General features: G+C 38.7%; 1 protein-coding gene across 8 annotated transcripts in view; it reads right to left on the bottom strand.

The window, feature by feature from the left end:
- The window catches only part of FAM135A (family with sequence similarity 135 member A), a 144442-nt gene that overhangs the window by 87947 nt on the left and 38954 nt on the right, over positions 1-17541 (bottom strand). For all 8 annotated transcript variants that reach the window (XM_033217565.1, XM_033217570.1, XM_033217567.1 and 5 more), the window contains exons 6-8: positions 3766-3905; positions 3582-3652; positions 1657-1830 (exon numbers count right to left, since the gene is read on the bottom strand). In XM_033217565.1, coding sequence (XP_033073456.1) covers positions 1657-1830; positions 3582-3652; positions 3766-3905 — 385 coding nt within the window. The remainder of the gene's footprint in view (positions 1-1656; positions 1831-3581; positions 3653-3765; positions 3906-17541) is intronic.

Below are 17541 nucleotides of genomic sequence, written 5' to 3'. Positions count from 1 at the left end.
AGCATTAAAACCAAACACATAATCATATAAAAGCAATACTGTATGTTATTTAAAAGTTATATTTCAAAAAAACATACTTCATTAGAAAAATTTCATTCATACTTTCAGAAAATCTTCCAAAAATTTTTTAAGCTTATAATAAAATTATGTATGTAATAAAAAACACCTTCCTGTTTATAAAAGCTATAATAACTTAGCACAACCTCTCAAAGGCCTAGGAGGTAAAAAAAAAAGACAGCAAAACTACCAGTTATAGATCTTTCTATAGAATAAAGAAGGCAAAACAAGTCATCAGGTGAAATATATGTCTTCCTGGCCTGGTGCTCTAAAAGGAACTAGCTCAAGATGATCTACATGCAAGAGATGAGAGAGCAACAGAATGAAAGAAGCTTTCAATTAGTTTTTAAAACAATGTAAAGATATGCCACAGGAGGTTATTACCTGTGATCAATATGTTAAATTGTGTTGGGCTTCCAGAAATTCTGAGGGTAATTTTGCAAAATGATCTAGTTAGTTTTCTGATAAATCAACTTACCATCATATCCCTTAAGCATCCTGCCTAATATTAATTGTCAGAATCAGATGTGCATCGGAAATTGCAGACAGTTTAGAAATCAAATACATTTGGAGACTTTCATATAATTTACTGATCTGAAGCATCCATCTGCTGCCCATACTACAAGGATGATGTAAAAACTGAAGACCTTCCATTGTATTTTTACATTAACGAAAGAAATCTGTCTATCCATGGAAGTGAACAGAAAAAAATAATTGTCTCAATGCATTTATTATGATACAGAATATTATATACCTTTGAACTAATGGTACATGATATAGTTTTAAAAGGCTGAGTAAAAATTCATAAAATTGGTTAATAACTTGGAAAGCAAGAATTACTGTATGATGTACAATTAAGAAGATAAAATTAGTTTAACTGGATAAGAGGCAAAGAAAAATAAGAAAAAATTCACATACTTTTCCAGTGTAATTATAGTATAACATTGCACAAAACATAGGTACAGAATAAACAATGTTGTGTGGTTATTTCCAGATTGTATTTTTTCTTTGTTAATTTATTTGGGATTGACAAAGATGGCTTCATACTTCTGTAATAAAAAAGTTATCAAGCCAATGTTCCCATACTCTTGACTTTGATTATAATTTTTAAAGTCCTTATTATTTCAGTTATCTTTAGAAAGTACATGTTTTCACTATAAAAATAAAAAATGCTACATTAAGAAGGCTCTCATGTTGAATTGTAATCCTCAATGTTGTAATGGCGCCTGGTGGGAGGGGACTGGACCAGGGGGACAGATTTCTCATGAATGGTTTAGTACCATTTCTCTTGGTACTGTCCTCATGATAGTGAGTGAGTTCTCATGAGATCTGGTCATTTAAAAGTATGTAGCAACTCCCCTGACTCTTGTGCTCCTGCTCTGGCCATGTGAGATGCCTGCTCCGCTTGTGATTTCTGCCATGATTTTAAGTTTCCTGAGGCCTCCCCAGAAGTTAAGCAGATGCCAACATCATGCTTCCTGTACAGCCTGAAGAACCATGACCCAATTAAACCCCTTTTCTTTATAAATTGCTCAGTCTCAGGTATTTCTTTATTGCAGTGTAAGAATGGCTTAATACAAAAATATTAGTCAAATTTACCTTATTAGTGGCTGGTGTAGTGCAACCAATGATGCATGAACTGTAACAGACACAACAGAAAGGTGGAAATAATCAAACATGACATTAACATGATGATGAAGGCCTCTATGGGGGCTAAAGTGCAGCTTCAGTGTTCGGCTACTTATTAGCTGCAAGGCATTCAGATCATCTGCCCTGTAAAAAGGAACAATTAGCATGTAAGTATTAAATATTTAGTAAAGGCCAATATATTATAGAGTAGTTGAAACTATATAAACCATTTACTTAATTACTTTTTAAAAATTTTGAATGAAAGTTTTTTTTTTTTTTTTTTTTTTGAGACGGAGTCTTGCTCTGTCGCCCAGGCTGGAGTGCAGTGGCTGGATCTCAGCTCACTGCACGCTCCGCCTCCTGGGTTCACGCCATTCTCCTGCCTCAGCCTCCCGAGTGGCTGGGACTATATGCGCCCGCCACCACGCCCGGCCAATTTTTTATATTTTTTAGTAGAGACGGGGTTTCACCGTGTTAGCCAGGATGGTCTTGATCTCCTGACCTCGTGATCCGCCCATCTTGGCCTCCCAAAGTGCTGGGATTACAGGCTTGAGCCACCGCGCCCGGCCGAAAGTAATTTTTAAAGCATCAAATTTGCATTAGAAAGCAATATGAAACATACCAATTGAGAAAATAATCAGATCCCACCTATTGTTTTCTATCAGTCCATGATATGAACTATTTTTTCACTAATATCCCTATAAAATGAATCCTTTTTGATACTTCAGGAGTTTATCTCATCTTAAAGAAAATTTTACCTCATAGAGAATACTGTTATTACAAGGCTGCAGTACAACATAGGTCACATACTATTATAATAAATCCCAAAAGATATTTCAAATTATTTTTACTCCACAAAATTTTATTAAGTGCTGCTCAAAAACAAACAGGCTATTGTTTATTTTAAAAAGTAAAACATATCTTATTGTAGATATTTAGTATGTCATTAGATTTATACATACTAAAAAACATGCCATGAAAATTATATCTAATTACACTTAAAAAAATTCCATCCATACATTGTAACTATCTATAGGTAATGAACTACCAATTCATTTCAGCTTATTCCACTTAAAGAATTCTGACTTGGTTAAAAAAAAACCAATAAACCTTTACAAAATTCTTTGTAATGAACAAGTATTACAGAGGGACAGTAACTACCATATAAAAAAACTTTTTTCTCATGATAGTGAAGAGGACATCTAAAGTAGGCCCTTTTAGTAACGTGACTTTTTAGTTACTTATCCCACATGCAGTCTGAATTTATATATCATTTTTGAGAATTATTGCTAAAACTACATTTGAGATGGGGGAAAAAACTCGCGTAAATAAAATTGTTAAGTGAACCTCTGATTCTTGTTTTAAATGAACACAAGCAAAATTTGTCCCTAAAACATATGACTGCATGTCCAGGTGTGTGGGTAAGTTGGAGGTAGCCAATCCTAAAACTTCCTCAAGGGTTCTGGAAATGAACTACAACAACTGTCAAGTATGTGTCATCAGTCTTGATAACTCTCAGAATATCAACAAAGTACTACCTTAAGAAAGCATAACTGATGTCATCAGGAAACATTAGCCAGTGATAGAGTGGAAAAGAGTTCAATTACATTTAAATGCCTCATGGTAGTGGTATTAACAGTGCAATTTCTAGGAGCCAGGAAAAATTGTTTCATATTTCTTTAACTTCTCTGGTTTTGTTATCTGGAGATCATGGATTTAGCATTGGCAAAAGAGAGCTGGCCAAACCATTTTCATGAAGTTTCCCCAGAAAACACACACAGTTCAAGACAAGATAGGGATAGGATGAATTTTAAGAAGAAAATGGGTAATCTAATAATAGCAAATAACAGTCATAAGTGCCTAAAGGTTTTTTAATTGTTTGATTAGCTACTTACGAATAATCTCCATCTGTGAAGTGTAGATCCAAGGATAATAAAAAATTCATTTCCTCAAGGGTTTCTTCAATCTGAAAAGAAATTACACTATGAGATACTTTTTGAATCTTTATAGAAAGTTAGAAATAACACCTTGAGGCATTACAAAAAATATTTATATAAATTAATATAAAGAGACGTTTACCTTTCTTTCATCCAATAACATTTTTACTTTGAAGATCATAACATCATTTAAAACAACCTCTTCATTTTTGTACAAAATTTGAAATGTTTTACTGCAAATTAGAGAATCATGAACTGAGGCTGGAAAGGCTAAAGTCATACCTAAAACAGATAAGATATGTAATTGACAGGTAAACAGTAAAATATAAGACAAGCAAATTAATACTTGTAGTTTAAAATACTATATGTTTAATTATATTACTATAGTGTCATTATCAATTTATACTGCAGTATTGGAACATTTCTGAAAATTTACTTATTTCTATGATTAGAAAATAAATAAGTACATTATAGCTATTGTAAAATTACTGTATGACATCTTAATCCGAAAGGTAAATGAGGAAATATCAAAGTAGAAATTTTAGAGGGACCAACTGATCTGTATACCACATTTAAGAAAGCAATTTAGTTTTCCATAGCTGAATAGTAAAGAACTTGGTTGGCCTTTGTCCTGGTTGCTAGAAATTCAGCTCTAAACACTTGGAATGAAGAATTTGGCTGGCCTTTGTCTCCAGTTTCTGAGAAGTAGCCTGTAAATCCTTGGTGGCCCCTAGTTTATGCTAAAGAGATGACTCAGGATGGGGGCTGGCCACATCACTAAGACCAGCCATGTGATTAGAGAGTTGAGCTTTGAGCCTAGTGATGTAACCTCAAAATCCAGAGAGGGGAGAAGAGCTAAAGACTGAGCAACATGGGCAATGATTCAATCAGTCATGCCTACACAAGGAAATAGTAATAAAAATTCTGAACATTGAAGTTTGGGTGAGCTTCCCCGTTTGGCAATACTCTGCATATCATCACATACTGGATGTTCGAGAGGAGAGAAGTTAATATGTACTGGCTTAATGGGGAGAAAACAACGGAAGCTTCACATCTGGGACCCTCTCAGATCAACCCTATACAGGTTCTGATTTGAATCCTTTTGCTACAATAAAGCTGTAATAATAAGTACAGCACTATGCTGAGTTTGGTGAGTGGTTCTACTGAATTATCAAACATGAGGGAATAATGGGAACCCTCAAATTTGTAGCCACCTCTTCACAACTGTGGGTAGCTTGCAGACCACTAAACTCATGGCTGACATGAGGGGAGTCTTGTGGAGGACTATGTCCTTACCATTTGAAGTTTGGTTTTTATCTCTGGGTCACTGATGTCACTCCAACAGCCTACCTGCTGTTATGATCTTATTACCGTCTTGCAGAAATAACAATTGAAACTAGAGACCAAAAAGAAAAGAAAAAAAAAAACAGAAAAAAAAACTAGAGACTAATGTGGGTTTGGAGCTCAAAATGGGATATAAGACTCCAACTGGAGTAATGAGGATATCTACATAAGCTGGTGGATGTCAGTCAAAGGCAGGGAGCCTCTGCAGGCCAGGGAGCGCAGGGTTCAAAGGCCCACATGAAATTCACGTGGGGTGGTGGCCTGATGTCAGAGCCTGTGTGGAGTGAGGATGGCAGCCCAGAGTAAAGTGTCAGAACCTGAGCAGGATGAGGAGGCAATCTAAGTGCAGGGGTGACTTCCAGCGAGGCTTGGGAGCCCAAGCAGGATGAATAGGGTAACTACAAGGGAAGGCACCTCAGGCTGGGGGGCTGGAACCCAAGTTAGATGGAGAGGGTGTCTTTACAGAGGAGCAGACTGGTACAGGGTGTGTAGGAATCCGAAAGGCATAAAAAGACTTCCATATGGGGGTGGGAGTGAAGAAGGGGGTGGGCAGAAGTAGCAACCTGACACACTACTGGAATCCAAGTGAAGTGAGGAAAAGGAGTTCCTGGCACAACGCCTTACTGAGATCAAGTAGGGTAAGGAGGGGGTCCACATAAGGGAGTGACCTTGCATAAGGTGAAGCCCAATGAGTTCAAGGAGACCATCTGTGTGGGAGAAGAAGCAGTGACAGGAGATTGGCAAATATAGGGGACTGATCAAATAAGGAAATATATTAAAGGATAAGGGGAGCCAGTTTTCTTACCTATCAGAGAAAGGATGTACACATATGGAAAGGAGCTACAAATATAGAATGAGTCCCATGGTACTGGATTGAAACTGAGAGTACTGATATGAACTTACGGTTTTCACCATATATTTAGATAAAGACATGTAAATTTGCATATGTATGTGTAAATGTATAGGTGTATACAATGTACTCACTATCTTTGTCCACTCAAATGGCCTGGGAGTAGCACAATCACAAATGTTAGTCTTTAGCACTATTCTCCGCTAAAACGATTCACAGCTTTGCAGAAATAGTTGGTTCCAAAGCTGGGGCACAGACAAATCTCGACCATCTTTTTATACTAGAAAGTAAGGAATTGATTAGAGAATGTGGGGACACAATAAAAGGGCATAGAAGCTAGTTGAAAGAGAATGCCCCTGGCCATATATCTGGGACAAAGTGAGCATCAAAATAAATTATGACAGTAATGGATTAACATCCATTGAGTAAACAGAAATCCGAACGTCCATACTGATAGAAATAAATAAGCGAATGAAAAAATCAGAAGTTTAAGAAACAAGAGACATTAATTGCAAAGTGAAAAAGAGTAATGTCATTGTGGAGAAGCTGGAAAGAGAGCACTTTAATTAAGTGATCCAAGTTAACATTATTAGGAATTGGACAAATAGAAACCATGTATCACCTAACAGGATGTAACAAGAAGAACAACCATCACTTCTGAGATATTCCTGTCAAAAACACATAAAATGAATCTAATCATGATGAAATTGTAGACCCATGCAAATTGAAGAACATTCTAAAAAATAATAGGTTTGCAGTCTCTGCAAAAGTGTCAGGGTCTGGCCAGGAGGGTCCCACGCCCACGGAGCCTCCCTCATTGCTAGCACAGCACTCTGAGATCTAATGGCAAGGCAGCAGCGAGGCTGGGGGAGGGGCGCCCGCCATTGCTGAGGCTTAAGTAGGTAAACAAAGCCGCTGGGAAGCTCGAACTGGGTGGAGCTCACAGCAGCTCAAGGAAGCCTGCCTGTCTCTGTAGACTCCACCTCTGGGGACAGGGCACAGCTAAACAACAACAACAACAACAACAGCAGCAGCAGCAGAAACCTCTGCAGATGCAAAAGACTCTGTCTGACAGCTTTGAAGAGAGCAGTGGATCTCCCAACACAGAGGTTGAGATCTGAGAAGGGAAAGACTGCCTGCTCAAATGGGTCCCTGACCCCTGAGTAGCCTAACTGGGAGACTTCCCCCACTAGGGGCAGTCTGACACCCCACACCTCACAAGGTGGAGTACACCCCTGAGAGGAAGCTTCCAAAGTAAGAATCAGACAGGTACACTCGCTGTTCAGCAATATTCTATCTTCTGCAGCCTCTGCTGCTGATACCCAGGCAAACAGGGTCTGGAGTGGACCTCAAGCAATCTCCAACAGACCTACAGCTGAGGGTCCTGACTGTTAGAAGGAAAACTATCAAACAGAAAGAACACCCACACCAAAACCCCATCAGTACATCACCAGCATCAAAGACCAAAGGCAGACATAATCACAAAGATGGAGAAAAAGCAGGGCAGAAAAGCTGGAAATTCAAAAAATAAGAGCGCATCTCCCCCTGCAAAGGAGCGCAGCTCATCACCAGCAACGGATCAAAGCTGGTCAGAGAATGACTTGGACGAGATGAGAGAAGAAGGCTTCAGTCCATCAAACTTCTCAGAGCTAAAGGAGGAATTACGTACCCAGCGCAAAGAAACTAAAAATCTTGAAAAAAGGGTGGAAGAATTGATAGCTAGAATAATTAATGCAGAGAAGGTCATAAACGAAATGACAGAGATGAAAACCATGACACAAGAAATACGTGACAAATGCACAAGCTTCAGTAACCGACTCGATCAACTGGAAGAAAGAGTATCAGCGATTGAGGATCAAATGAATGAAACGAAGCGAGAAGAGAAACCAAAAGAAAAAAGAAGAAAAAGAAATAAACAAAGCCTGCAAGAAGTATGGGATTATGTAAAAAGACCAAATCTACGTCTGATTGGGGTGCCTGAAAGTGAGGGGGAAAATGGAACCAAGTTGGAAAACACTCTTCAGGATATCATCCAGGAGAACTTCCCCAACCTAGTAGGGCAGGCCAACATTCAAATTCAGGAAATACAGAGAACGCCACAAAGATACTCCTCCAGAAGAGCATCTCCAAGACACATAATTGCCAGATTCACCAAAGTTGAAATGAAGGAAAAAATCTTAAGGGCAGCCAGAGAGAAAGGTCGGGTTACCCACAAAGGGAAGCCCATCAGACTAACAGCAGATCTCTCGGCAGAAACTCTACAAGCCAGAAGAGAGTGGGGGCCAATATTCAACATTCTTAAAGAAAAGAATTTTCAACCCAGAATTCATATCCAGCCAAACTAAGTTTCATAAGTGAAGGAGAAATAAAATCCTTTACAGATAAGCAAATGCTTAGAGATTTTGTCACCACCAGGCCTGCCTTACAAGAGACCCTGAAGGAAGCCCTAAACACGGAAAGGAACGACCGGTACCAGCCATTGCAAAAACATGCCAAAATGTAAAGACCATCGTGGCTAGGAAGAAACTGCATCAACTAACGAGCAAAATAACCAGTTAATATTATAATGGCAGGATCAAGTTTACACATAACAATATTAACCTTAAATGCAAATGGACTAAATGCTCCAATTAAAAGACACAGACTGGCAAACTAGATAAAGAGTCAAGACCTATCAGTCTGCTGTATTCAGGAGACCCATCTCACATGCAGAGACATAAATAGGCTCAAAATAAAGGGATGGAGGAAGATCTACCAAGCAAATGGAGAACAAAAAAAAGCAGGGGTTGCAATCCTAGTCTCTGATAAAACAAACTTTAAACCATCAAAGATCAAAAGAGACAAAGAAGGCCATTACATAATGGTAAAGGGATCAATTCAATAGGAAGAGCTAACTATCCTAAATATATATGCATCCAATACAAGAGCACCCAAATTCATAAAGCAAGTCCTTAGAGACTTACAAAGAGACTTAGACTCCCATACAATAATAATGGGAGACTTCAACACTCCACTGTCAACATTAGACAGATCAACGAGACAGAAAGTTAACAAGGATATCCAGGAATTGAATTCATCTCTGCAGCAAGCAGACCTAATAGACATCTATAGAACTCTCCACCCCAAATCAACAGAATATACATTCTTCTCAGCACCACATCACACTTATTCCAAAATTGACCACATAATTGGAAGTAAAGCACTCCTCAGCAAATGTAAAAGAACAGAAAGTATAACAAAGTGTCTCTCAGACCACAGGGCAATCAAACTAGAACTCAGGATCAAGAAACTCAATCAAAACCGCTCAACTACATGGAAACTGAACAACCTGCTCCTGAATGACTACTGGGTACATAACGAAATGAAGGCAGAAATAAAGATGTTCTTTGAAACCAATGAGAACAAAGATACAACATACCAGAATCTCTGGGACACATTTAAAGCAGTGTGTAGAGGGAAATTTATAGCACTGAATGCCCACAAGAGAAAGCAGGAAAGATCTAAAATGGACACTCTAACATCACAATTAAAAGAACTAGAGAAGCAAGAGCAAATACATTCAAAAGCTAGCAGAAGACAAGAAATAACTAAGATCAGAGCACTTAGAACTAAGAAGGAGATAGAGACACAAAAAACCCTCCAAAAAGTCAATGAATCCAGGAGTTGGTTTTTTGAAAAGATCAACAAAATTGACAGACCGCTAGCAAGACTACTAAAGAAGAAAAGAGAGAAGAATCAAATAGACGCAATAAAAAATGATAAAGGGGATATCACCACCGACCCCACAGAAATACAAACTACCATCAGAGAATACTATAAACACCTCTACGCAAATCAACTAGAAAATCTAGAAGAAATGGATAATTTCCTGGACACTTACACTCTTCCAAGACTAAACCAGGAAGAAGTTGAATCTCTGAATAGACCAATAGCAGGCTCTGAAATTGAGGCAATAATTAATAGACTACCAACCAAAAAAAGTCCAGGACCAGATGGATTCACAGCTGAATTCTACCAGAGGTACAAGGAGGAGCTGGTACCATTCCTTCTGAAACTATTCCAATCAATAGAAAAAGAGGGAATCCTCCCTAACTCATTCTATGAGGCCAACATCATCCTGATACCAAAGCCCGGCAGAGACACAACAAAAAAAGAGAATTTTAGACCAATATTCCTGATGAACATCGATGCAAAAATCCTCAGTAAAATACTGGCAAACCGGATTCAGCAGCACATCAAAAAGCTTATCCACCATGATCAAGTGGGCTTCATCCCTGGGATGCAAGGCTGGTTCAACATTCGCAAATCAATAAACGTAATTCAGCATATAAACAGAACCAAAGACAAGAACCACATGATTATCTCAATAGATGCAGAAAAGGCCTTTGACAAAATTCAACAGCCCTTCATGCTAAAAATGCTCAATAAATTCGGTATTGATGGAACGTACCTCAAAATAATAAGAGCTACTTATGACAAACTCACAGCCAATATCATACTGAATGGGCAAAAACTGGAAAAATTCCCTTTGAAAACTGGCACAAGACAGGGATGCCCTCTCTCACCACTCCTATTCAACATAGTGTTGGAAGTTCTGGCTAGGGCAATCAGGCAAGAGAAAGAAATCAAGGGTATTCAGTTAGGAAAAGAGGAAGTCAAATTGTCCCTGTTTGCAGATGACATGACTGTATATTTAGAAAACCCCATTGTCTCAGCCCAAAATCTCCTTAAGCTGATAAGCAACTTCAGCAAAGTCTCAGGATACAAAATTAATGTGCAAAAATCACAAGCATTCTTATACACCAGTAACAGACAAACAGAGAGCCAAATCAGGAATGAACTTCCATTCACAATTGTTTCAAAGAGAATAAAATACCTAGGAATCCAACTTACAAGGGATGTAAAGGACCTCTTCAAGGAGAACTACAAACCACTGCTCAGTGAAATAAAAGAGGACACAAACAAATGGAAGAACATACCATGCTCATGGATAGGAAGAATCAATATCGTGAAAATGGCCATACTGCCCAAGGTTATTTATAGATTCAATGCCATCCCCATCAAGCTACCAATGAGTTTCTTCACAGAATTGGAAAAAACTGCTTTAAAGTTCATGTGGAACCAAAAAAGAGCCCGCATTGCCAAGACAATCCTAAGTCAAAAGAACAAAGCTGGAGGCCTCACGCTACCTGACTTCAAACTATACTACAAGACTACAGTAACCAAAACAGCATGGTACTGGTACCAAAACAGAGATATAGACCAATGGAACAGAACAGAATCCTCACAAATAATACCACACATCTACAGCCATCTGATCTTTGACAAACCTGAGAGAAACAAGAAATGGGGAAAGGATTCCCTATTAATAAATGGTGCTGGGAAAATTGGCTAGCCATAAGTAGAAAGCTGAAATTGGATCCTTTCCTTACTCCTTATACGAAAATTAATTCAAGATGGATTAGAGACTTAAATGTTAGACCTAATACCATAAAAACCTAGAAGAAAACCTAGGTAGTACCATTCAGGACATAGGCATGGGCAAGGACTTCACGTCTAAAACACCAAAAGCAATGGCAGCAAAAGCCAAAATTGACAAATGGGATCTAATTAAACTAAAGAGCTTCTGCACAGCAAAAGAAACTACCATCAGAGTGAACAGGCAACCTACAGAATGGGAGAAAATTTTTGCAATCTATCCATCTGAGAAAGGGCTAATATCCAGAACCTACAGAGAACTCAAACAAATTTACAAGAAAAAAACAAACAACCCCATCAAAAGTGGGCAAAGGATATGAACAGACATTTCTCAAAAGAAGACATTCATACAGCCAACAGACACATGAAAAAATGCTCATCATCACTCGCCATCAGAGAAATGCAAATCAAAACCACAATGAGATACCATCTCACACCAGTTAGAATGACAATCATTAAAAAGTTAGGAAACAACAGGTGCTGGAGAGGATGTGGAGAAATAGGAACACTTTTACACTGTTGGTGGGATTGTAAACTAGTTCAATCATTATGGAAAACAGTATGGCGACTCCTCAAGGATCTAGAACTAGATGTACCATATGACCCAGCCATCCCACTACTGGGTATATACCCAAAGGATCATAAATCATGCTGCTATAAAGACCATGCACACGTATGTTTATTGCGGCACTATTCACAATAGCAAAGACTTGGAATCAACCCAAATGTCCATCTGTGACAGACTGGATTAAGAAAATGTGGCACATATACACCATGGAATATTATGCAGCCATAAAAAAGGATGAGTTTGTGTCCTTTGTAGGACATGGATGCAGCTGGAAACCATCATTCTTAGCAAACTATCACAAGAACAGAAAACCAACACTGCATGTTCTCACTCATAGGTGGGAACTGAACAATGAGATCACTTGGACTCGGGAAGGGGAACATCACACACTGGGGGCTATCATGGGGAGGGGGGTGGGGGGGAGGGATTGCATTGGGAGTTATACCTGATGTAAATGATGAGTTGATGGGTGCTGACGAGTTGATGGGTGCAGCACACCAGCATGGCACAAGTATACATATGTAACAAACCTGCACGTTATGCACATGTACCCTAGAACTTAAAGTATAATTAAAAAAAAAAAAAAGTGTTAGGATCATGAAAGTCAAGAAAAGACTGAGGAATTGTTCTAGGATGAAGGAGGCTAAAGAGACATAACAATTAATTACAATATATGATTTGGAACTGGATCATTTTGCTATAAAGGACTTTACAGGGACAACTAGCAAAACTTGGATGGGGTTAAGGATAAGATGACAGTAATGTGTCAGTGTTAATTTCCTGAATTTGATGGGTATACTGGGGTTATGTAGAAGAATATTCTTTAGAAAAAAATGATACACTAAAATATTTCAGATGATGTAGCAATCACATTGGCAAATTACTCTTACATGGTTCAGGAAAAAATTCTTTATACCGTACTTGCAACTTTTCTGTAAGTTTGAGATGCTTCAGGAACTATATACTTAAAGGGAAACCAACTATACCAGAAAATCAACTTCTGAGTATGTTAAAGAGCTGAGAAGGGAAAGAAATTTTACTCAATAAAAGTAAATTTTGTTTAAAGCACGCAGGTAATGTGAGTTGAGAATCCACTGCCAAAGAAACAAAGTTTTCTCTATTGCTCTTCCCTGAAGATGCTGCTTCTCTCTCAATACTTTCATAAAACTTCTACCACCGGGTCTGGAGCTTCTTTGTTGCTTACTGATGCTTTCAGACATTCTTTGTCTCTCCTCCCTAAAACCACTTATACCACTGGCTTTGAATGTCCTGTGATCAGACAGTATAGTACTACTCACTATCTTGCTCATTTTTGTACTCTATAAACCCTGGGAAGCCTTAATTTCTTAAAGGCTTTATTTCCTAATTTAAGGTCACTTTTTCAAAAACTAGTCTATCCATAACTCTTGGTGAACTCAATAGCTATGTTGGTAAACCTTCTAATTTTTGATCTCCTGGGTTCCTTTTCTCCTCTTTTTAAGTGTTCTTGCCCTCTAACCCTCTCAGCCGTCATTCCTGTGATCATTCCCTAGACTTTTATATTACTAATGACTGCAATCCATCTGTAATCTGAATTTCTTTTTTTAAATTTCCAACTTTTAAGTTCAGGGTACATTTGCAGGATGTGCAGGTTTGTTATACTGGTAAATGTGTGCATGGTGGTTTCCTGCACAGATCATCCCATTCCCCAGGTATCAGGCCCAGCATCCGCTAGGTATTCTTCCTGATCGTCTCCTTTCTCCCACCCCCTACCCTCCAACAGGCCCCAGTGTGTGTCATTCCCCTGGATGTGTTCATGTGTTCTCATCATTTAGCTCCCACTCATAAGTGAGAACATGTGTAATGTTTGTTGTAATGTGAATTTCATCAGCCTCTCCTCCCATACTTCCACCTGTCTTTCTAGTTCATACTCTCTAAGACCACAAGTTCAATAATCCTTTGACCACATTTAGGAGTAGATTCCATGAACTGTACTCCTTTTCATTATCCCATTTCTTTTAATTCCTTTTTTCCTTACCCATCTTAAATCTTGTGATCCATCATTATAATACCCTTGCATATAACCTATTAAGGATATATGCTACTCTTGCTTTGTCATATTGACCTGGATAAATCCCAACTCCAGCTCTCTGCCCAATCCATTACTTGTACCCACAAACTGAATGTGCCTGGAGAAAAATACACAGCTATCTTGACTGGCTATACTTTAAATTTATGACTGTTAATTTCAAGTGGGTCTTTACTGCTGCCTAGCAATCACACTGTATTTTCCAAATCCATTTTATCTCCATATTCTTAGATGACTATTTCATAAATTATTTTCTCTCCTCAAACCTAGCCTTCAGTCTCACTGATAAATTTGGTTCTTAATTCATGAGAAAATAAAAATAGGCCGGGCGCGGTGGCTCAAGCCTGTAATCCCAGCACTTTGGGAGGCCGAGACAGGCGGATCACGAGGTCAGGAGATCGAGACCATCCTGGCTAACACGGTGAAACCCTGTCTCTACTAAAAATACAAAAAACTAGCCCGGCGAGGTGGCAGGCGCCTGTAGTCCCAGCTACTCGGGAGGCTGAGGCAGGAGAATGGCGTAAACCTGGGAGGCGGAGCTTGCAGTGAGCTGAGATCTGGCCACTGCACTCCAGCCCGGGAGACAGAGCAAGACTCCGTCTCAAAAAAAAAAAAAAAAAAAAAAAGAAAATAAAAATAATCAGAAGTTCTATAAGCTCTAATACTGGATCTACCTGCAGATGCACCTAGACAAACTCCCTATTTCTCTGCTCCCCTTTCTGGCAAAACTCAAAAGCCTTTGCTATTTAGTGTGTTTGATTCATCTCCCATTCTCTCTTCAGCTCATTGTGTGATAACCAGCCTCTAAAATGGCCTCCAACGATTCTCTTCCTGGTATTCACACTATTGCATAATCTCCTACAAAGGACCAGGGTTGATCTATGTGATAGAAGTGATAGCAGGGGCTGGGCACAGTGGCACACGCCTGTAATCCCAACACTTTGGGAGGCTGAGGCAGGTAGATCACTTGAGGTCAGGAGTTCGAGATCAGCGTGGCCAATATGGCGAAATCCTGTCTCTCCTAAAAATACAAAAATTAGCTGGGTGTGGTGGCAGCCACCTGTAATCCCAGCTACTTGGGAGGCTGAGGCAGGAGAATTGCTTGAACCTGGGAGGCAGAGGTTGCAGAGTGAGTTGAGATTGTGCCACTGCACTCCAGCTTGGGCAAGAGAGTGAGACTCCATCTCCAAAAAAAAGCATAGTAGGATTTGTGTGAATATAGCAGAAGTAATTGACTATAACCTAATGAGAGATCCTGAGTCAGAGGCATGCAGCTAAATTTCTGACACACAGAAACTGTGAGATAATGTTTGTTGTTTTAAACTAAATTGTGGGATAAATTTTTACACAGCAATAATTAATTCATACTCCAATCAGACTTTAGCCCATATAACTGTTCTTATCAAGACCACTAATGATTTCTGCTTTGCTAAATCTAAAGGTCAGCTTTCAAACCTCATCTTACTTGACTTAACAATCAGTATCTAACATAGATACTATGATCCATTGTATACTATGCATTCTCTCATTCTTGTTCTTTTGTTTTTTTTCTACTTTTTTTTTTTTTTTGAGACAGAGTCTTACTTTGTGCCTAGGCTGTAGTGCAGTGGCACTTATCTGCTCATTGCAGTCTCGACCTCCAGGGCTCAAGCGATCCTCTCACCTCAGCCAGGCTAAATTTATTTTTTATTTTTTGTAGAGATGAGGTCTCATTATATTGCCCATTCTCTCGCTCTTGATACACTTCCTAAATGTACCTTTCTGGACATCACACACTTCTAGTTCTACTCCTACCTCATGGGCCACCCCTTTTTTGTCTCTTTTTTTTGGGGGGGGGTGCTGTTTTTTTCTCATCAAGAAACAGCATAGTGCCGTGGTTAGGAACACAGATTTTCAGCCAGACTGGCTAGGTTTTAGTCTTGATTCTGCCACTTACTAGATCTGTGATCTTTACTCATTCTTCTTTTCCATGCCTCACAACCAATTCTTCAGCAAACCCATTGGTTCTACCAACAATACTAAAAATGATCAGACAGAAAAAAGAAGGCTGCCTTTAGGAATGCTCTAAAGGAATTCTCATGCCAGATAAGAAGTTGTATACAAAATCAGTAATTCTAAATTGCTGTGGAATGACTTCAGTGAAAGTTGCCTATATCCTCAACTGACATCAATATTTTAAGCTTTAAAAAAGAAATACCAGTGACTTACCTATAATAAACATCTTAATTTTATTCTCAAACCAGAAGCAACAGGCAACAGATGTGCAACTTCTTAGTCATTCATTCACTCATCCAATCAACAAATATTTACTGAATACTTATTATGTATCAAGTATTCTCTAGGTGTTCAGGATATACACAGTAAAATGAAAGAGATAAAAATCTCTGACCTCATAGAGCTTATATCCTAACAAAGTGGTGTGATAGAGAATAAATACAGTAAGTAAATGATATAATACATTTGAAAGTTATAAGTAGTAAGTGCTATGGAGAAAAATAAAGGAAAGAGGGATGAGAAAGACAGCAATCTTAAACAGAAAAGCCAGGCAATGCTTTCTTGAGAAGGGAACCTATCAGCACAGAACAAAACTGATTCCTGTGTTCTTTCCCCTACTACATGCCACTAGGTCGCTGTCGCCTCCTTCACCCTAGCAGAAGTCTGGAATTTTATTCTCTGAAGAAAATCAAAGTCCTCCGACCTAAAAATCACCTGGCAAAACCTAGAGCGCATGAATATATGAGCATAGGCATATTGAATACTAAGTGCAGAGATTCCAGAATTGTTCTCTACTGGGCTCCTAGAAGGCTGTCAGCTAGATTCTTACTCTCTAGGAAGGAGACAGACAAGAGTCTTCCATGGCATTTCAAGAACTGTAAAATCTGAGATTTTACCAAACTTGCAACCTAACAAGCTAGCCTGCCACAGTTACATATATGTTGGCAGAAGGCTCAAGATTCTTGGGTCAAAGACAAAAGGTTTGATTATGCACAGCATAGTAAGCAGCATGAGCTTCTTGTTCATATTAGTTTCCCTTGTATTCACTCCCCCAAGTCCCATGGGAGTGACATGGAAGCCGGTCAGGTGGATACTATGCATACAGTGGGTTTTTGGTCACAACTGAGGAAACTTAAGCTTAGGAAACCTCTATCTTTTAAAAGGGTAGCTATAAAAAAACCTATCTAACTTTTGCACTGTCCATTATACTGGAAAGTAAATAAATGTACTGTATGTTCTAGACAGAGACACTGTCTATAACTTCCAAAGCTGTTCACTGCACACGTATCCTTAAAAAGATAGTCTGTAAACAGAAGGTTTTCAGTGTCTCTGCTCATAAAATGTTTCTCTCTGCTCAGAAACATGAGAAACCATGGAGAAGAATTTTCAATGATATATACAGTATAATCTTAGATTCTTCACAGTTCTTGACATGGGGAATCTGCTGAATCCAATGAAAAATAACTATTAATACTGACTTCAAAGATTCCTTAGACAAATGGCTTACCATCACCCTAAAATGAAACTCAGACAAGTCCCCTGTATGCTCTCAGAATTTCCCATCAGCCTTCCTTTCAGTCATGTTTAGACAACTGAAGCCTATCAAATATCAGAA

This window comes from Trachypithecus francoisi, unplaced genomic scaffold (assembly GCF_009764315.1).
Source record: "Trachypithecus francoisi isolate TF-2019V2 unplaced genomic scaffold, Tfra_2.0 Lachesis_group10, whole genome shotgun sequence".
NCBI lineage: Eukaryota > Metazoa > Chordata > Mammalia > Primates > Cercopithecidae > Trachypithecus > Trachypithecus francoisi.
This window is presented reverse-complemented; position numbering and strand designations above follow the sequence as displayed.